At 40.5% G+C, this 22,876-nt stretch overlaps 1 protein-coding gene across 1 annotated transcript; it reads right to left on the reverse strand.

Moving 5' to 3' along the window:
* Window positions 1-5,546: 5,546 nt before the first annotated feature.
* On the reverse strand, window positions 5,547-6,774 carry LOC110933491. The gene is made up of 3 exons (XM_022176710.2): window positions 6,679-6,774; window positions 6,043-6,535; window positions 5,547-5,572 (listed from the first exon to the last, which is right to left on the reverse strand). Exons 1-3 carry the CDS (start codon window positions 6,697-6,699, stop codon window positions 5,547-5,549), a joined length of 540 nt encoding a protein of 179 aa, XP_022032402.1. The 5' UTR covers window positions 6,700-6,774.
* Between the last annotated feature and the right edge of the window lie 16,102 nt (window positions 6,775-22,876).

Here is a 22,876-nt window from a genome sequence, read left to right on the forward strand (position 1 = left end):
AACAATGATGTTGAAAGAATGAATAGTTGGTATCGAGGATATCTTAGTAGTTCTTATCAGAGAATATCAAAAGAAGTTTGGTATGAACGTTTCAAAAGCTTTCTGAGTAAGAAAGATGAAAAATTGGATGATCTGGAGAAACGTTTTGATCGTTTGATAGACTATTTGAACGAAAATCAAATAGTGATATCAGAAGCTGAGATGGTATCAAAGTTCGCTAATGGTTTATCAGTTGAATGGGATGATGTTTTGAAAAATTTGAAAGAAAATTCTAATTTTTCAAAATTAACTTTACATAAATTCATCAGCGAACTTAAAAATCACGATTATGAGAATTATCAAAAGAAGAGAGAATTATTGGAGAAGATAAAAATAAATTTGGAAGATTTGAGTTTAGAAGTGATAAACGAAATAAACAAAAGAATCAATTTGTGTTTGGGAACAAAAAGAAAATCGGTGTATGATATGAAAAGAGGTTGTTATATTGATGATAATAGAAATCCTCTTAATCTTGTTACAATCTTTGGTGCAGGTACATATAAGATAGAGAAAGAACAAGTACCGAAGGTTGAAGAATCTGTGAAAACAGTATGCTTTAAATGCGACAACTTCAAGACGGATAATGACAAACTTGTCAAAGACGCGGAAAGTTTGGCATTAGAAATCAAGAAGTTGAGAGAAGAGAAGCAGACTGATGAAAAACAGATTCTTTTGATTCAAGAAAGTTGTGAGAAGTTGAAGACAGAAAATGACAAACTGTTGGTTGGTTTGAACAGTTTGACATTTGAAAACAGGAAGTTGAAAGAAGATATAAAGGTTTTTGAAAACAAACAGAAATCGTCAGAAGATGAGGATTTCTGGATCAAGCTTGAAAACAAAAACCTGAAAGCCAGTGAATCAAAATTTCAGGAACAGATAAAAATTTTGGAAAATGAAAAGACTGTTCTTGAAAATTTGAAAAATGAAAATGAAAATTCAATCAAGTGTCATCTTGAAAGAATCTCTCAGCTTGAAAGTGAAGCTGAGAATTCGAGGAACAGAATTGATGAACTTGAAAAGAAATTGATCGGTTTTGTGACTTCATCTGACAAGTTGAATATTCCTTGTCCAAAACCAATCAACTCTGTTCCAGTGAGTAACAAAGTTGAAGGTTGTGATGGAAAATCTGATGATAAAAAGGTTAAAATTGAAAAACAAAAATTGATTTTAAACTTGAAAGAAAAGTCTCAGAAATCTGTTCTACAATCGACTGAAAAAGGTGAATGTTCTAAACAGAAACCTTTGAAGAAGAAAGTGGAACAGAAACAAAAAGATAGTAAAAAGTCATCAGATCGATCATCCAACCATAGTGCTCAAAAGCTAAATTCATCAGATTTGAGAAAAGAATATCACCAAGCCAAACAATGTTTTGATCTGAGTGTTTGGACTAAAAATGGTGATAGGTACGATAACAGAATGTGCTACAGCTGCGGCTATCATGGACACATTGCTGTTAACTGCCGGTATTGGAGATATGAGACCAGGAGGTGCTTTAATTGCAATATCAAAGGTCACATTGCCAGAGAATGCCCAAGGAGATCGAATGAAAGATTGAGGGCTAATTCTCAGAAATCGGCAAAAATTCCAGTCAAAGTCAAGCCCCAGGAACAGAAGGTTCTGAAACCCAAAGTTCAAGAACAGTCAACTCCAGAAAAGAAAGTAAAGCTTTCACAGGGGCAGAAAGACAAACTGAGGAAGAAAAGAAAGAAAGCAAGAGAGTATTTAGAGAGAATTTTGTCCTCGGGTTCACCGAACAAAAAGATTGAAAGTTCTGATGAATCGATTCCCTCAGCCGCAAAAACAAGCAAGACGAATTCATCAGATACAAATCTGAGGACAGAACAGAGAGGGAAGAAGAAAAAGGAGAAGGTCGGCGATGAATCTGACAGGTCAAAGTCGGACAAGCCACCTTCAGGCAATGATTCTGGTATGGTAAAACCAGAGGAGCCATTGGTTGAGGTAAAAGTTGAGAATTCTAGTTTAGCAATGGATGATGCAAATTTTCCACCATTGTTGAGCAAGAATTCAAAATCACCCAAGGTCAGTCAGGCTTGGGTGAAATTGTTTAAATAGAAAAACCTGACTTGCCGGAGATCCCAAGATGGTATCGTGGATCATGAATCGGCACATTTCTTGAGAAATTTCACTTTGGTGATTTTTCGCCTCGTACGTGGTAAATCAGGGACATTAATTTGTACTTGATTTTCTACTGATGGTTTATGATCAAACTGGAAATGATAAATCTTTAAAATGTTTGAAGAAAACAAGATGAAGAGATATCCCCGAATCTACAAATGGTTGGAACACAAACTAATTTTTCCGGAAAAACCATTTTGATTGAAACAAACTTAAGTGTTTTGAAATCATTATGGGAAAATAGTTTGTTGTGAGGGGGAGTTCTGATTGTTTTTGCACGAGAATGGTGAATTGAGGTAATTCACATAATGTTGTCAAATTTTTGTATAGTTTGCTTTTCAATTTTTCCTCGGAAAATCAAAATTGAAACATATTTTGATTTTAGGGGGAGTATTAAAATTTTGAAAAATTTAAAAAAATTGAAAAATGAAAATGAGTTTTGTTGCAAAAAGAGGAGATGATAGTACATCGGTGGACTATCACAGCATGCTAGAGATTTGTAAAGACAAAATTGTTTTTAAACAAGTCTTACTAATGATGTGTCAGTAGGCTTCACACAGTTAGTAAATTGTATTCGAGATATAAACATAAAATCAAAACTTACTTATTTTGTGGGGAACACTACTTGGATATATAGGTAACCCCTGAAATCTCGTTTGAAAGGTTTCTTATTCTGGAATACTAGGTTCTTGTACTCAATTGATGTCTGGGGTATTATTCCGGGACTTCTGCTGAACGGTAGTTCTGACCTAGTCCCTGGCTAATACTTTCTTCATATGCTTGAAACATAGCATAAAGCCCTCAGCTGATTAGACAATAAAATTGATGATCAGTTGTTGTAGCTGAAAAGATCCTCTAAAGGGGACCCACTGCTAAGTCGAAGCTGATATCTCTCTGCTGAACGGAAGTTCTGACCTGAGATCCCTCAGTTCTCGCATTTTTCCCCTAATTTATATACAGATATCATTTGTAGTTATACTTACCTGTAGATCAGAATATTGGGATCTGGATACGGGAGTATATTCAAGAGGTGGGACACTCAAATAAGTTTAAGTTCTAAAACATTAAATACGTATCTTGAATCAATTGAAAATTTGTGTAGAGGTTTAAGTGGACAACAATACTGATAATCAGAAGTAAATTTGTTTTTAACATTTGCTGATTAATCAAGATCAACGGTGTTGGTGATATGTCTCAAAAACCGATATGATCCTCTTGCACAATCTCTCAAAAATAGTGTTCATTTCTGTATTGTTCAAAATTCAAAAATCCAAAAATATTGTTTGTTTGTTAGATATTTGAAAACTATAAAAAGATTTTCGACAACAGAGTGTGAAGAACTGATATTTGACATTTCAAGTGCTAAACATGTTGAACTTGTGATTTGAGAGAGAGTGTTAAATTGTGAAGATTTGAAATGCAAATTTGGTTCATTAACTTGATGAATAAGTTGAATGGTAACCTACAGTTTGATCTTCATAATTTTTCTTATATGATTTGCTGATTCATTAAGTTGAATTGCAAATTGTATTAGTTTGTAATAGTATGGTTGAGTTTTGCAGGTTTCTGATCCTGTTGCTACGAATAGCCAGGAGATACATCAGAACCAGAGGAGAGCTTAAACAGAGAAAGCCAGGAGTTGATTTCAATGGTGATAACGATTTCCAGACAGAGATCTCAGCATTATGTTAGAGGGAGTCTGATGAAAGTTAGAGCCAGAGAATGATCCAGGCATATGATTCCAGGAAGGAATTCCTGAAGAAGATATTATTCCAGGCTGAGTTCCTGAAGAAGTTTGAACAAGATTGAGGTGCTGTGAATGATTGAAGACTCTCACTAAAGATTCCGTCAACATTCAAGGGGGAGTTTGTTAGTGCAGTTGTCTGTCGACTACATCTTAGTTCGAGTCTTAGAGAGAGAGAGAGAAAGACAAGTCGTTACGAGTTTCACTACGAGATTGACTACGGCAATATCCAAGGGGGAGATTGTTGATGCATATTTTGTCTATCGCCTTAGTCAATCCGGTTAATCCGAGTCATAGTGAAAAGCCGAGAAGAAATCAAGCGTATTATGTCATATCTAGTTAGAAATGGCAAGGTGGCAAACTTGTAATTAGTGGGAACTCTCACTAAGTTGCCTTGACCATATAAATAGGAGTTATGTCATATTTTTAGTTAGACTTTTGGTAGACTTTGAGTTAGAGATTTAGAGAGAAGTTGGGGAGAAGACTTTCTAGAGAGAGAAAGTAGAGAGAGAAAGTTGTAAATACGTGATTCGTGTATCAATCTTGTCAAAGTTAGCAATGGAATCACATTAGAAGTACGTTATCGTGTGTTCGGTCACGTTCGTTCACGGATTCCGCACGTGAAACGAACGTTACGCAATCGAACGGTCGCCAAACCGGTCCTACAACTAATCCTGCCGATGGCAAGTTAGCTCCAAAATGGGAAGGACCATACGAAGTTGAATCAGAAGCAGGGAAAGGAGCATACAGACTCAAGAATATGGAAGGGGATATGCTACCAAGGTCTTGGAATGCTGTACACTTAAAGCTCTATTTCAAGTAAGAATAGAATTTAATTTCTATCTTAGAATGGTATGTATCCTATCTCTTTTAAATATATATGTTTGAACCCAATACTGACTTAGGCATCGGAGGGGTGTTAGCCAAGCTAACACCCACCTTAGTTTACGATTGTTTTGCAGCATATGCTCCAGGATATGGCTCCAGGATGTGTACTCAGGATAACTCAGAAGATTAGAGGATTGGCCCCCTCTCTCACGTTTAAGGGATACTAATCCCTTCACAGGTTTAAAGGTATTCACCTTTCTCCCGAATTGGGTTTAAACACCCCGCCTGGAGCGCAAGTTGTTCAGGGATAGTACAAGGTGGCGGGACCAGTCCATGTAAAAGTGGCTGACAATTTCGTTACTGTTGGCTATATCCTGAATTCTAAAGGTATATGAGGATTGATCACCCTCTCTCACGAAAGGGTATTTTCATACTCTCTAAGGTTTAAAGGTTTTCACCTTTCTAAGTCTTGGAGTTTATACACTCCCGCCTGCAGCGCATGAAACTCAGGGTTTATCCCCAGTATACTAAGGGTTCATTTCAAGATATCAAGGGTTTTGCCCTGGGGTATTTGGAATTCATTCGAGTCAAAAATATGAATACAGTTGTGTTTCTATGTTAAGTACAGGGGACATACATCATACTATTCTGAGGATGGATTCGAGTTTATAAGTATGCACTGGGGACAAGCTTATAATGAAGAATTGAAATTGATTCACTAAGAATCTCTGGTATGATCTTTCCTTTTTATTTAGACGACTAATAGGTTGTATTTTAATCAGAATATTTTTCAGGATATTTACCGGGATACATTTATAATATGTTCTGAAAAACGTTCAAACAAAACAATTTTCACAAGAGAAGTTTATATAAAGCCAAAAAAGGGTTATATTATTAACATAGCAAAAGATTATGCTCTTGGCTTCGTCTCAAATCGAGACCCATCCACCAAAAGCATAATTAGTTTCCTAACATATTTACTTAACAAATGAAGGCTTCGTCTTGGAACCCAAGATACCTCCACATTCACTTGTTAAAAGCGTTCAAAACAAACCATACTAACTGATGACCAAGGGCTTCGTCCTGAAACTCAGGATCCCTCCACCTTTGGCCATCATATTGTCTACGTGCAGGAAATTGAAATTGTTCAACAAACAAGAAAAGTAAATTGTTCAAGACATCAACCATTAAACCTAAAAAAGTGGGCTCCGGCCTAGGCATCAATATCCATCATCGCCCACTCAGTTGCCCTCACACAGCGGCATCCTCTCCTGCTTTCCCCAGCTTCTCAGCACCAGCATCCTCACCAGCATCCTGTCCAGCATCCTCACAAGCATCCGCTCCGGCATCCTTCTTGTCTCCAGCCTGATCTGCCACCTCCGCTGACTTGGAAGATTCACCGGCTTCAGATGGGAGTGGCACAGCTTTGCCTCCAAGCTCCTTCAACTTGGCCACCCAGGATTCAATTGGCCAGGATGGACAAACAAGACCTGTCTCCTTGGCCTCATAAGCCATCTTGATGCGTGCTTGTAACAGGGAGACAATAGCAGAAGTCTTGATTCCTTCCCGGAAATTGATCATGGCCTGATCATGATCCATTTGCATGGTGGCCAATTTGAGCTCGGCATCCTGAGTGACCTTTTTCAGCTTATCCTCATAGTGCCGACTCTTCGCTTCAGCAATGGCACCTTGGTCGGCAACAGTAGTTTCAAGCTGCTTGATCCTGGCTTCATGAAGTGCGACGGTACCACATGCATCATTGTACAAGTGGAGCAAATGCTGGAGGCCCTGTGCACCAATAACAGGTACGAGTTAGAATATATATATATATATATATAATGACCTAGATATCCTATCAGGATATCCTGTTAGGATATCCGTGCAGGATATATGTGCAGGATATATATGCAGAGTATGCGTCAGGATATTACCTTGTTAAGGAAGGATGTCATTGGCTCTAAGGAATCGGTAAAGCTGAGATCGTCATAGGAGAACCCTCCTGAGCTTGGAGCACTGACCTCAAGGCCCTTCCTCTTTTTCGTTGCGGAAGCGCGAGTCCTTGGGTTGGCCTTGGGAGCTGGGAGTGGCTTGGAGCTGGTGGTAGCAGGAGCCTCCTTCTTGACTATGGTTGGAGTTGGATAGCTGTCGAGTTCGTCGAGGTCTAGATAGACTGGAACTTTGCTGGAATCTGCACACAGGGAGTAAAATTCTAAACCTCTCCTAATAATATCAAATAAAAACATGTATGTACAGGATATTTTGCAGGATCCTTACCAGACATGTTTGCGCTTGAAAGAGGGCTTGGAGTTGGTGGAGATGGGTTGAAACTTCTCTCTGCCTCTGGAAGGAGTCTAATGGCGTCTATTCTTCTTTGAGAATCAGCGAGGGGAGGTGCAACTTTCCTGAAATCAGCTGCATACACAACAGAGAAAGTTGGTCAGTTCAGGATATAAAGCAGGATAAGAGGCAGGATTATCTTTAAACCCTAAATCCTACCCTTCTTCAACCATCTCATCGGATAATCCGTTCCCCCAGGGATTGAATCCCTTTTTACAAAGAAATATTTGGATTGCCAACCATCCTCGTTCCTGGTGGCACGAAGTATCAGTGGGTCACCAGAAGTAGAGTAAAACAAGAATCGACAAGAGCCGTGGCATCTAAGTCGGTATGCTAGGGGGGAGGTCATGGACAGAAAGATCAGGAACGTGGTTTCTCTTGATTTGGTCAAGAACGGATAAAACACGCCAGAGCATTGGCATGGTTTGGCTGAAAGAGATTTTTGTGATATTGAAGAACTCGGTGATGAAATCTGGAAAGGGGAATTGTAGCCCTAGGGTAAAAGGGAAAGCACTAAAGCATATCCACTCGTTGGAGACCATGTCCGACCGGATTTCCCGGTCAAACGGTCTAAATACGGTCCCTTCCGGGAAGATGTCGGAGGATTTCAAGGCCGACAGATGGGCACTATCGAAGGTACATGCTTCCTTCTCTGGCTCTTGGAGAAGGTTCTGTTGGATGAATGTGGGAGCCGAGTCGCCTGAACTGGACCTCGTTTGCCTAGGCATTTGGTCGCCTGAATTCTTGCCGGAGTAAGATAAAAGATGAATACGAAGATGAGGGAGAGAATATTACCTTTTTCCTTGTCGATTGTGGTTAAAAGAGAGATAAGGACGAGAAGATATAGGGCATGATGAGTAAATATAGGCCGGGTGGTTGAAAGCTGTCACATCAATGGTCTTATCTTTTAATTACCTCGGCCACCGTGAAAAATGTAACCGTTAGTGCAGGATGTCAAACGGTAACATTTTTGGGGACAATTGTTATGGGTGAAATTCTGAGCCCATATCCTGGAAAATATCTTGATATATATCTTGTTTATATTGTATCTGTTTACATCCGGGATGCTGACTCAGGATATTGGTAACATCCTGAATGGTATCCTCAGGATCACTAACGGATTGAATGCAGGTACGTGGGTTAGAAGCTAGCAACGTTCATGAAGACCTTTTCTACTGAAGACTCGGTCCAAGTCGTTCACAAGAAGCCGTTGAAGCCGCATTACTCGGTCTACAACGTTCACATTGGAATATTCGGAGCATCCCATGTTTATAGGAATTTTAGTTTGTAATTCGTTACTATAAATAGTGGGTATATCAGATCAACTAGGACATCACAATCACACTCTCTACACTCTCAACACTTGCTCTCTCGCAACTTTCACAAATTCGTTGTAACACTTAGCGATCTGATCTATATCCTGCACTGTATCCTGAAGTTTAAAGCAATAAGAAGAACTAGGCAACTACGATTGTCAGCTCCCGAGGTTTTTTGCCGGCGATCTAGATTGATCAAGGGCTTTCCTCGTACATCTCGTGTCATTTACTTTACCTTTTTGCTCATTGTTTGATCGTAGATACAGCTCAATATCCTGAGCCGTATCCTGAACACTGTTTTTCCAAAGAACCTAACCAGCATATTTTCAACACACTTTTTAGCACACTACCTCACTTAACTAATTTGATCGCTTAATTGCTTCGGTAATTTTTGACCAAAACACCACTAACCATGGATTCATGTAGGATACAGGTATCAATCATGCTATGGCCAGAGAACTACAAAAACTGAAGGATATGATATCAAGTGTTCCAGGGGTAGTCAAACCTATCCCGGAGATTGCAGATGGAAGCCATAAGGTATCTCGTTTTGCACCACCAATTTGTGATGCTGAGATACCCAAAAGATTCCATATCCCTACTATGAAGTTGTATGATGGTACAACGGATCCTGAGAAACACGTAGCACAATACAGGGAGAGGATGGAGATCAATCCTATTCCAGAAAGGTTAAAGGAAGCATGCCTGTGCAAGGGATTTGGATCCACTCTTACTGGATCAGCTCTTAAATGGCTACTAAGTCTTCCCCCTTACTCTATTACTTCGTTTGCTAATTTAGTTAACTTATTCAATAATCAATTTTCTTGTAGCAGAAAATTTGAACGATTGACTAGTGATTTATATAGGATAACACAGGGTCATGATGAATCATTAAGGGATTATATAACCAAGTTTAGTAAAGAATCCTTGGACATTCCTGTTAGGGCTAGATTTTTATGACCTATGATCCTTACATGTGATCCTAACAAGTGATCCTTACTTCTTTGGCAGATAGTGATCCTCAGAGGAGCTCCAGGATCAGGATCACGGATCATCCTAAGGATCCTCACACTAACGATTGTTCTCTTTGGATTAAATGTTGTTTTGCAGGAATTACTAGTTGGACTTGGTCTTAGCAACGTAAACAAGGAATCTATCATGCTAATTTTGCACATGCATAATCAAAGATGGACGTTATGAAGAATATGGAAACTCAGCACAATTCAAGGGCGATTATTTAGGCTAAATTTACTTCTATTTCTAAAGGGGTAACGAGCTAGTAGTTAGGTGATTTGCCTAAAACAGAACCACACACACTTGTATAAAAGGCACTCTTGAACATTCGGAAGACACAACACATTTCTCACACGCTTTAGCATACGATACTATAGTGATCCTTGTACCTAGCTCGTTACCATCCAAAGTTGTAACCATTATTTCTTATATTGAAGTTTGGTGATCGGTAGTTTCCATCACCCGAGGTTTTTTATGCCGGAGATCATTGATCAAGGGCTTTTTCCTCGTATAAATCCTTGTGTCACTTGTGCATTTTTCATTTGAGTGATCCTTCACTTTGTTCATCATACTAAGCATCATTCCCCGTTTACATAAAGTTTGGTTGCAATATCTTTAAGTGATTTTTGACCAAAACAGTTTGGCGCCCACCGTGGGGCAATTGGTGCTTCATTCATAAGAAAATTTTCTGTTAGTGATCATTCCGGAAGTGTTGCATGGCTTCATCGTTGAAGAATACTTCCACAGCAATGTCTGCAGTCAATTCATCTAATGGCATTCCACCTTTGCCTCCACCACCAGCTGGAACTCAGAAAAATGCTGAGAAGAGACCAACTCCTATCTCCTCTAAACCATCATCTTCTGCTCTAACTTCTTCTGTTCCCAGTACTAGTGATATATTTACTTTGATTTTGCAGATGAGGGATCGTATGCAGCAGCAGGATGAAACTAATGACAGGATCCTCAAGGAAATCGGAGATCTCAAAAGGCAAAAGAAAACGGCAGAGGATCATTCCCCACTAATGCCCAAATCTTTGAATTTTAATACTCCGATGATTACTTCTCAGCCATCAGAGGCCCTAGACATTCAACATATGGGTGGATTAAGAGGAGTGCATTTCGGCCCAGCAGCAATGACTCAGGCATCAGGATCATATTTCCAACCGGCAGGATCCTACACTCAGCATATGGGATCCTTCATGAGCTTAGGATCCTCCTTTGTTCCAGGATCATCCCAGGTTCAAGGATCCTCCTTTGTTCCAGGATCATCCCAGGTTCAAGGATCCCCTCAGATACCAGGATCCTTGAAGAATTTGCAAACAGGAAGTCCAGATGTCCATCAAGGAGATTTTATTCCAATGCAAACCATTGCTTCCACTGGTCCCTCCATCATCCCAGAATCCCAGCAACATGGATTCACATCCAATGTTCCTAACTTGAACCCGATGGGAGGTAACACTTTTAATAATTCTTATACCACTAACCATGGATTCATGCAGGATACATGTATCAATCATGCTATGGCCAGAGAACTACAAAAACTGAAGGATATGATATCAAGTGTTCCAGGGGTAGTCAAACCTATCCCGGAGATTGCAGATGGAAGCCATAAGGTATCTCGTTTTGCACCACCAATCTGTGATGCTGAGATACCCAAAAGATTCCATATCCCTACTATGAAGCTGTATGATGGTACAACGGATCCTGAGGAACACATAGCACAATACAGGGAGAGGATGGAGATCAATCCTATTCCAGAAAGGTTAAAGGAAGCATGCCTGTGCAAGGGATTTGGATCCACTCTTACTGGATCAGCTCTCAAATGGCTCCTAAGTCTTCCCCCTTACTCTATTACTTCATTCGCTAATTTAGTTAACTTATTCAATAATCAATTTTCTTGTAGTAGAAAATTTGAACGATTGACTAGCGATTTATATAGGATAACTCAGGGTCATAATGAATCATTAAGGGATTATATAACCAAATTTAGTAAAGAATCCTTGGATATTCCTAACTTGGATGTGGCCACAGCTGTTGAGGCCTTCAAGATGGGATTACTTAAGGATTCATTGTTCTATGATGATCTTGTTATGACACCATGCAGGAACCTAGACGAAGTAAGAACTCGGGCACTCAGGTTCATCCGGTTAGAGGATGACAAGAGGATCCAGGAGAGACAAGTAGGATCCTCAAAACAAGAAAAGCAAGGATCCTCTTTCAAAAGCAACAGATTCAAATCCTATAACAGAACTGACAACCAGAACGTGCATGCTATTGACCAAGAAGAGGATGATGAAGATTATCCTCCAATTTCTGAATACTGTTTTTCCGTTGATAACCATGAACTAATCCTTGCAATGCAGAATCTAGGAGAAAAAGCCATGGCCTAGAAAGAATGACAAACCAGCCGGAACTAAAGACAAATCGAAGTGGTGTGCATACCACGAGGATTTTGGGCATTTAACCGAAGAATGCATCGCGTTAAGAAAGGAAATTGGATATCTGCTAAGCAAGGGGCATCTAAAAGAGTTGTTGGGAAGAAAAAAGCAAAGGACTCAGGATCCTGAAAGGATCCCTGAGAAAGCTCCAGCTCCTCCGGCAGATGCACAAGTGATCAACTTTATTTCTGGAGGATCAGACATATGTGGTACATCATTCTCAGCAGCTAAGAGGCATGCGAAGGAAGCTAAAATGGATAACGGAGAAAGACCTATTCGAACATCAAGTGTCTCGGAAGGAAGAGTGATAACCTTTGATGAGGATGATCGAGTTGACATCCAGGATCCTCATCATGATAGTTTAATTATTACTCTCTTTATTTCTAACCACTTTGTCCGCAGGATCCTTATTGACGGAGGAAGCTCAGTAAACATTATCCAGCTTGATGTTCTGAAGAAAATGGGTATCCCTGAATCAGATATCACACCAAGATCCTCCGTGCTTGTAGGATTTAGTGGCGAAACTAAGAAAACCCTGGGGGACATCAAACTCCCAATTTACGTGGAAGGATTACATAATTATCAGAAATTTTGTGTTATTGACTGTTTGTCTTGTTGTAATGTTATCCTTGGCAGGCCCTGGATACACGATATGAAGGCAGTCCCATCCACCTACCATCAATGTGTGAAGCTCCCTAGCCCATGGGGAATAATCAAGATCGATAGTGATCAACAGGAGGCTAAGGATTGTTACACCTCATCAATGAAACCAGCCTCGAAACCAAGGGAGCAATAGCAATTAAAGTATCCTCCAAGGGGTGTCTTGGAGGCAAGAGAGCAGGATGTGGACGAAATCCTCTTGGATCCTGATGATCCTGAATCCAAGATCTACATCGGATCAGGGATCCTTGGTAAAATGAAAGAAGACATAGTATCCTTCCTCAAAAGAAGAAAATCTACCTTTGCATGGAAACATGAGGATATGACAGGTATATCTAAGGATATTATCGCTCATAAACTTGGCATAGACAGGTCAGTTAAACCGATCCATCAAAAAAGGAGGAAGTTTGCACCAGAAAGAAATGCCATTATCCAGGAAGAGGTAGAAAGATTACTACGAGCAGGTATGATCAGAGAAGTGAAGTATCCAAAATGGCTGGCCAATGTGGTTGTTGTTCAAAAGAAAAATGGAAAGTGGAGGGTATGTGTCGATTTCACTGATTTGAATAAGGCATGTCCCAAGGATCCTTTCCCGTTACCCCACATTGACTCCATGGTGGATGCAACGGCGGGTCATGAACTGTTAACCTTTATGGATGCATCATCTGGATTCCAACAAATTCAGATGGAACCATCTGACCAAGAGGATACGGCTTTTATGACCCCAACAGGTTTATATTGTTATATTGCTATGCCTTTTGGATTAAGAAATGCAGGTGCAACATATCAAAGGCTGGTGAATATGATGTTCAAAGATCAAATTGGACAAACTATGGAAGTGTACATAGACGATATGGTGGTGAAATCCAAAAAAGCTGAGGATCACCTAAGGGACTTGGAGGAAGCATTTGATATCCTTGATAACTATAATATGAAGCTTAATCCTTCAAAATGTCACTTTGGTGTTAAAGCAGGTAAATTCTTAGGATATATGGTAACCCAGAGGGGCATTGAAGCAAGCCCGGAACAAATCAAAGCATTGGTAAATATCAAATCCCCTGCCAACGCTAAGGATGTGCAAAGGCTAACAGGCAGGATAGCAGCTCTAAACAGATTCATATCCAAATCCTCAGAAAAGTGTAAAGAATTCTATGATATCCTAAGAAAGAACAAGAAATTCGAATAGACTGAAAAGCATGAGAATGCTTTACAAGCCCTAAAAGAATACATGTCCTCAGCACCAGCATTGATGAAACCAGAAAAAGGAGATGTGTTATCCTTTTACCTTGCGGTATCCTCAAAAGCAGTAAGTGCAGTCCTTGTTAAGGATCATGAAGGTACACAATATCCTGTCTATTATGTAAGTAAGAGTTTACTTGACGCTGAATCCAGGTATTCACACCTTGAAAAACTTATTCTTGCACTGATTATGGCATCTACTAAACTAAGACATTATTTTGAAACACATGTTATTGTTGTTAGAACTAATTTCCCAATTAAGAATGTCCTCAGGAAACCAGAGATGTCCGGAAGAATGGCTAAGTGGGCAGTAAAGCTTAGTGCCCATGATATCAGATATGAACCCAGAACAACCATCAAATCCCAAGCATTAGCAGACTTTGTGGCTGATTTCAGTAGTGATTTACAAAAGGAAGCCGAATTGGAAGTCCAGCAGCTGGATGAAACTAAGGATCCTTGGATACTACATACTGACGGATCCTCAAATGTCAAGGCACGGGGCTTGGTATACTACTAAAATCGCCACAGGGGGACATAATACCCCATTCCATAGCTTGTGAGTTCCAAGCCACTAATAATGAGGTTGAATATGAAGCCTTAATCGCTGGTTTACAAATCGCTAAACATATGAGGATCAGGTATCTTGAGGTATACGTGGATTCATTGTTAATCACCAATCACTTTAATGGATCCTATGCTGTTAAAGGTGAAAAACTAACCAAATATTTAGAGATAGTCAAAGAATTGGCACTCTCCTTTGTTTCTTTCAGTTTGACACAGGTACCAAGGGAGGAAAATACAGAAGCGGATGCATTGGCCAATCTAGGATCATCTTTGAAGATCCCAGAGGATATAAGTATCCCCATCATCCATATCCTGGCTCCTGCTATTGAAAATCAGGTGACCATGGAAATAGAAGAGGATACTGCAATAATCCCTAGTGAGGATACTCAATCTTATTCAGGATCATGGATCTCACCAATCATGAGATACTTACAACACGGGGAGATTCCTATGGGAGAAAATCCTAGGGCTTTCAGGATTAAGGTATCTCAATTCACAATCTTGAATAATGTGCTATATAAGCGATCTCTTGCAGGACCATATTTAAGATGTATCGAGGATCCTGAAGTTCAAGAAGTGTTAAAAGACTTCCATGAAGGAGATTGTGGAAACCACACTGGGGGCAGGGCATTGTTCTCAAGGATCTTAAGGACAGGATACTACTGGCCAACTATGAAAAGGGATGCTGTGGAGTATGCTAAGAAGTGTGATCCTTGTCAAAGACACAGCAATATCCTTCATCAGCCGGCTGAATTTCTACATCCTATTCCATCCTCTTGGCCATTTATGAGATGGGGGATGGATATAGTTGGCAAGCTCCCTAAGGCACCTGGTGGAAAAGTATTCATGCTTGCCATGACTGACTACTTCTCCAAGTGGATAGAGGCTGAAGCTTTTGCCCAAGTCAGAGAAAAGGAAGTTATATCCTTTATTAAAAGAAACATTATAACTAGATTTGGCATTCCCTCTGAAATTGTATGTGATAATGGTTCCCAATTTATTGGGAGCAGGACTACTAACTTTTGTGATAGTTGGGGGATTAAGATGATAACATCAACACCAGTCCACCCACAAGCCAATGGCCAAGCAGAATCATCCAACAAGATCATCATCAACAATCTGAAGAAGAAACTTGGATCCAAGAAGGGGAAATGGGCAGAGGAATTGCCTTATGTGCTCTGGGCTGATAGGACAACCCCCAAGAATGCTACTGGTCAAACACCTTTCTCTTTGGTGTTTGGGGCAGAATCAGTGATCCCAACAGAAATGGTGGTTCCAACTGCTAGAACAAGTACCCGTGATCCTGAGGAGAATAATGCAAACCTGGCTCAAGACTTGGATACTATTGAAGAAATCAGGGATCTGGCTAGGATAAGGATGGCTACCTACCAACAAAGAATGGCTGGTGCTTACAACAAAAATGTCAGGATAAGGAAATTCCAAGTTGGGGATATGGTATTGAGAAAAGCATTCCAAAATACCATCAATCCTGCTGATGGGAAATTGGCACCAAAGTGGGAAGGCCCTTACTTGATTGAAGCCGAAGCAGGAAGGGGGGCATATAGATTGCTAACCATGGAAGGAAATTTGTTACCAAGAGCCTGGAATGCTGTTCACTTAAAGAAATATTTCATGTGAAGCAGGATCCTTCTGGCATGAGTGATCCTTACATTGGAAGTATCCTTCAAGGATCCCTGAAGCATCAATGATCCTTACTCTGGTAATGTCCTAAGCTCGAACTCTTATTTACATATCTTCTTATTTAAGGATAAGGATTGTTATGGGTGAAATTATGAGCCCATATCCTGGAAAATATCTTGATATATATCTTGTTTATATTGTATCTGTTTACATCCGGGATGCTGACTCAGGATATTGGTAACATCCTGAATGGTATCCTCAGGATCACTAACGGATTGAATGCAGGTACGTGGGTTAGAAGCTAGCAACGTTCATGAAGACCTTTTCTACTGAAGACTCGGTCCAAGTCGTTCACAAGAAGCCGTTGAAGCCGCATTACTCGGTCTACAACGTTCACATTGGAATATTCGGAGCATCCCATGTTTATAGGAATTTTAGTTTGTAATTCGTTACTATAAATAGTGGGTATATCAGATCAACTAGGACATCACAATCACACTCTCTACACTCTCAACACTTGCTCTCTCGCAACTTTCACAAATTCGTTGTAACACTTAGCGATCTGATCTATATCCTGCACTGTATCCTGAAGTTTAAAGCAATAAGAAGAACTAGGCAGCTGCGATTGTCAGCTCCCGAGGTTTTATGCCGGCGATCTAGATTGATCAAGGGCTTTCCTCGTACATCTCGTGTCATTTACTTTACCTTTTTGCTCATTGTTTGATCGTAGATACAGCTCAATATCCTGAGCCGTATCCTGAACACTGTTTTTCCAAAGAACCTAACCAGCATATTTTCAACACACTTTTTAGCACACTACCTCACTTAACTAATTTGATCACTTAATTGCTTCGGTAATTTTTGACCAAAACAATTTGGCGCCCACCGTGGGGCAAGTGGTGCTCTCTTTACTAAAAATCTCGGTGAAATCGTTAATTGGTTTTCTGTTTTCAAAACTTTTTGCCACATTGTTTACAATGGCCTCAAGATCAAATATGAGCTCTTCTACTGTGTCTGCTACAACTTCTGCAACAGTTGGTTCGGTACTTCCACCGCCTCCTCCAAGGATGCCAGCCTCTACACAATCTCAAGATGTTATCCCTACTCGGAGTGTCCAGGGATCTGCTCCTGTTTTAGCTTCTAACGATGAAATTCTAACCTTGTTTGGAAGTGTGTAGGAACAAATGAGGCAGCAACAGGAAACAAACCAAATGCTTTTAAGGGAAATACAACTCCTGAAGTCTGGCTCGAGCAGATCTGCTGAGGATAATGTCACTCCATTACATCCCAGAGTGTTGAACTTTAGTTCAGCTGTGTATGCTGAGGATAACAGGGGGAATATCGTGCCCAGCCTTCCTCAGAATCATACTCCTGAAATACCCTCCTCGGTCAGGATATCAACTGTGAGGAGCTCAGAATATGCTTCAGGATATGGGCAAAATCCTCTAACGGGTAACATATCAAATAATAATAATGCTATTACCGCTAACAGTGTTGGACCTTTGCAGGATACAACTGTAGCGTCAGAATTATCCAGGGAACTTCAGAAATTAAAGGATATGATATCCAGTGTACCTGGGGTGGTGCAGCCAATTCCTGAAGTGTCCCAGGATAGCCACAGGGTATCTCGGTTCGTGCATCCTATATGTGATGCTGAAATCCCAAAAAGATTTCAGACTCCGAACATGAAACTTTACGATGGAACCACGGATCCTGAAGAGCATATTGCCCAGTATAGGGAAAGGATGGAGATCAACCCTATCCCTCCAGATCTCAAGGAAGCCTGCTTGTGCAAGGGTTTTGGTTCAACCTTGACAGGATCGGCTTTGAAATGGCTCCTGAATGTTCCTCCACATTCGATTACATCTTTTGCTCACTTAGTAAATTTATTTAATAGTCAATTTTCTTGTAGTAGAAGCTTTGAAAAATTAACAAGTGATCTCTATAGGATAACACAAGGGCCTCAGGAATCCCTTAGGGATTATGTGAACAAATTCAGCCGGGAATCACTAGACATTCCTCATCTTGATGTTGCAACAGTTGTGCAAGCTTTCAAGATGGGGCTGCAAAAGGATTCTCAATTCTATCAAGACCTTGTAATGAACCCATGCAGGAACCTGGATGAAGCCCGGAACAGGGCTCTAAGATATATTCGGTTGGAGGATGACAGAAAAATGCAAGAAAAGATGAATGCATCCTCAACATATGAATCGACTAACAGGAAATCGGAATCCTCATATAGACCATATCGCTCTAAGCCATATGGCAGAAATGATAACAAGAGAGTGAATGATGTTGAAGACGAGGATCCTGAAGAATATCCTGAATTATCTGAATATTGTTTTTCTGTTAATATACCTGAACTAATGTATGCTATGCAGGGTTTGGGAGATAAAGCCAGGTGGCCTCGAAAGAATCAACAAAAAGCAGATTGGAAAGACAAGTCAAAATGGTGTGCTTTCCACGAAGATTTTGGACATATGACTGAGGATTGCATCGCTCTGAGGAAAGAAATCAGCTACCTTCTAAGCAAGGGATATTTGAAAGATCTCTTAGGTAGAAAGAAGAATAAGGGTCAGGATACTGAGAGGGATCCTGAGCGAGCGGCATCACCCCCCGCCGATGCAAAGATAATCAACTTCATTTCAGGAGGATCCGACATCTGTGGAACTTCGTATTCAGCAGCGAAGAGACATGCAAGGGAAGCTAAGGCCGAAAGGGGAGACAAACCTGTCAGGATGACTACCCTCACAACTGACAAAGTGATCACTTTTGATGCAGATGATAGGGATACTGTCCAGGATCCTCACCATGATGCTCTGGTAATAACATTATATGTGGCTAACCATTTTGTATGCAGGATATTGGTTGATAATGGCAGCTCCGTCAACATAATACAACTGGAGACTCTGAAGAGGATGAATGTGTCTCCGATGGATATCACTTCGAAGTCTACTGTGCTCGTTGGTTTCAGTGGAGAAGCTAGGAACACAGTGGGAGAGATAAGGCTACCCGTATATGTTGAAGGAGTCAACAAGATGCAACGTTTATGTGTGATGGATTCTCTATCCTGCTATAACATCATCCTAGGAAGACCATGGATCCACGATATGAAGGCCGTTCCATCAACGTATCATCAATGCATCAAGATCCCTACCCCTTGGGGGGTTGTCAAGATCGACAGTGATCAGCAGGAGGCGAAAGAATGCTACGCATCCTCGATGAAATCCTCAACCAAACCTAGTGCAGCATAGCAATTAAAGACCGGGGCCCAGGATATCGTGGAGGATCCGGAGCAGGATGTGAAGAAAATTATCCTAGACCAGGATAATCCCGATATTTCGGTGCTCGTGGGAACCAATATCCCTCAGGATATTGAAGAACAATTAATTAACTTTTTGAAATGCAGGATGTCAACGTTTGCATGGAAGCATGAGGATATGACAGGTATATCTAAAGACATTATTACTCACAAGCTTGGAATTGACAGGTCGTTCAAGCCTATACAACAAAAGAGAAGGAAATTCGCCCCTGAGCGGAATGCAATTATCCAAGAGGAAGTTGAAAGATTGCTGAAGTCCAGGATGATTAGAGAAGTCAAATTCCCTAGATGGCTAGCAAATGTGGTGGCGGTTCAAAAGAAGAATGGGAAGTGGAGAGTCTATGTAGACTACACAGACCTGAACAAAGCTTGTCCAAAAGACCCATTCCCTCTGCCTCATATAGACTCGATGGTGGATGCCACTGCTGGTCATGAAATGTTGACCTTCATGGATGCATCCTCAGGATTCCAGCAGATTCAAATGGAACCTTCGGACCAGGAGGATACTGCTTTCATGACACCAACAGGTATTTATTGTTATACTGCTATGCCTTTCGGTTTAAAAAATGCAGGTGCAACGTACCAGAGATTGGTGAATATGATGTTTAAAGACAAACTGGGGGACACCATGGAAGTGTACATTGATGATATGGTGGTCAAATCCAAGAAAGCTGAGGATCATCTTCAGGATATTAAAGGAGCATTCGATATCCTGGACCAGTATAATATGAAACTTAATCCTGCAAAGTGTCATTTTGGAGTGGGGGCAGGAAAGTTTTTAGGATACATGGTGACGAAAAGAGGGATAGAGGCAAGCCCGGAGCAGATCAAAGCTCTCTTGAATATAAAGTCTCCCTCAAATATGAAGGATGTCCAACGGTTAACAGGACGAGTGGCAGCCTTAAATAGATTCATATCAAGATCCTCGGAAAAGTGTAAAGAATTCTATGATATCCTGAAAAAGAATAAAAAGTTTGAGTGGGGTGAGAAGCATGAAGCAGCCCTGCAGGATTTGAAGCAGTATCTCTCAACCGCACCTCTATTGATGAAGCCTGAGGATGGTGAACCATTATCCTTGTATCTGGCAGTATCAGGAAATGCAGTAAGTGCAGTACTCGTAAAGGATCACGAAGGTCAGCAGTATCCTGTTTATTATGTTAGCAAAAGTTTGTTAAATGCTGAAACTAGATATTCTCACCTAGAAAAACTAATACTGGCTCTAGTAATGGCATCAACAAAGCTTAGACATTATTTTGAAACACATAGGATTCATGTTAAGACTAATTATCCTGTTAAGAATGTGCTTAGGAAACCAGAAATGTCAGGCAGAATGGCTAAGTGGTCAGTAAAGTTGAGTGCTTATGATTTAGTATATGAACCTAGAAATGCCATAAAGTCTCAGGCTTTAGCTGACTTTGTGGCTGATTTTAGTAGTGACATTCAGGATGAGGTAGACCTAGAAGTTCAACAGTTAGGAGAATCCTCAGGATCCTGGACATTATATACCGATGGTGCATCTAATGTAAGAGGAGTAGGATTAGGAATACTACTAAAATCGCCACAGGGGGACATAATACCCCAGGCTGTTAGATGCGAATTCCCTGCTACTAATAATGAGGCAGAATACGAAGCCTTAATCGCAGGATTAGAATTGGCTAAGAATATGAATATTAAGAATTTGCAAGTATATGTTGATTCCTTGTTAATTACTAATCATTTTAATGGATCCTATGCAGTCAAGGGTGAGAAACTAATGGAATACCCCGGTATTCTTAAAAAATTAGCAGGATATTTCGATGTTTTTACACTTGAACAGGTACCAAGAGAGGATAACGCCGAAGCAGACGCATTGGCAAACTTAGGATCATCAATCAGGATACCAGAAGGAATCCCAATACCGATATTACATATCCTGTATCCTGCAACGGATCCTCAGCATAAGGAAGTAGCAAGTATTCAAGATCCTGAAGTGGTGTATCCTGGAGAGGATCCTAAATCCTGGACAACTCCAATTATGAGATATCTCAAGGAAGGACATATTCCCGAAGACGAAAATCCTAAGGCATTTAGGATGAAGGTATCACGATTCACTATCATAAATAATATTCTATACAAAAAATCCCTTGCAGGGCCATACTTGAGATGCTTGGAGGATCCCGAAGCCAAAGAAGTACTTCAGGATATACATGAAGGGGATTGTGGTAACCATACCGGGGGCAGGTCATTATTTTCGAAAGTACTGAGGACAGGTTATTATTGGCCAACAATGAGAAAAGATGTTGCAGAATATGCTCGAAGATGTGATGCATGTCAAAGGCATAGTAACATATTGCATCAACCAGCTGAACCACTATATCCTGTAGCATCCCCTTGGCCGTTCATGAAATGGGGGATGGATATAGTGGGGAAGTTACCAAAAGCTCCGGGAGGAAAAGTCTTTATGCTGGCAATGACGGATTATTTCTCTAAGTGGGTTGAAGCTGAAGCATTTGTGCAAGTTAGAGACCAAGAAGTAGTATCCTTCATAAAGAGGAATATCCTGACCAGGTTTGGAGTACCAGCTGAAATTATTTGTGATAATGGGTCCCAGTTTATAAGCAAAAGGACTACTGACTTTTGCAAAAGTTGGGGAATCAAGATGATAACGTCTACTCCGGTGCATCCTCAAGCGAATGGGCAAGCTGAGTCTTCAAACAAGATAATAGTGAATAACTTAAAGAAGAGACTTGGAGCCAAAAAAGGAAGATGGGCATAGGAATTACCCTTTGTGTTATGGGCTGACAGGACAACGGTAAAAAATGCAACCGGCCAAACCCCATTCTCCTTAGTATTCGGAGCAGAAGCAGTAATTCCAACGGAAATGGTGATACCTACTGCAAGATCTATCCTACAGAATCCTGAACACAATCCTGAAGCCTTATGTCAAGATTTGGATACCATAGACGAAAGAAGAGACGCAGCAAGGCTAAGGATGGCAGCATATCAACAAAGAATATCCAGAGCATATAACAAGAACATAAGGACTAGGAGATTTCAAGTGGGTGATTGGGTGCTAAGGAAGGCTTTTCAGAATACTACTAATCCTGCCGATGGCAAGTTAGCTCCAAAATGGGAAGGACCATACGAAGTTGAATCAGAAGCAGGGAAAGGAGCATACAGACTCAAGAATATGGAAGGGGATATGCTACCAAGGTCTTGGAATGCTGTACACTTAAAGCTCTATTTCAAGTAAGAATAGAATTTAATTTCTATCTTAGAATGGTATGTATCCTATCTCTTTTAAATATATATGTTTGAACCCAATACTGACTTAGGCATCGGAGGGGTGTTAGCCAAGCTAACACCCACCTTAGTTTACGATTGTTTTGCAGCATATGCTCCAGGATATGGCTCCAGGATGTCTACTCAGGATAACTCAGAAGATTAGAGGATGGGCCCCCTCTCTCACGTTTAAGGGATACTAATCCCTTCACGGGTTTAAAGGTATTCACCTTTCTCCCGAATTGGGTTTAAACACCCCGCCTGGAGCGCAAGTTGTTCAGGGATAGTACAAGGTGGCGGGACCAGTCCATGTAAAAGTGGCTGACAATTTCGTTAC

This window comes from Helianthus annuus, chromosome 4, assembly GCF_002127325.2.
Source record: "Helianthus annuus cultivar XRQ/B chromosome 4, HanXRQr2.0-SUNRISE, whole genome shotgun sequence".
Lineage (NCBI taxonomy): Eukaryota > Viridiplantae > Streptophyta > Magnoliopsida > Asterales > Asteraceae > Helianthus > Helianthus annuus.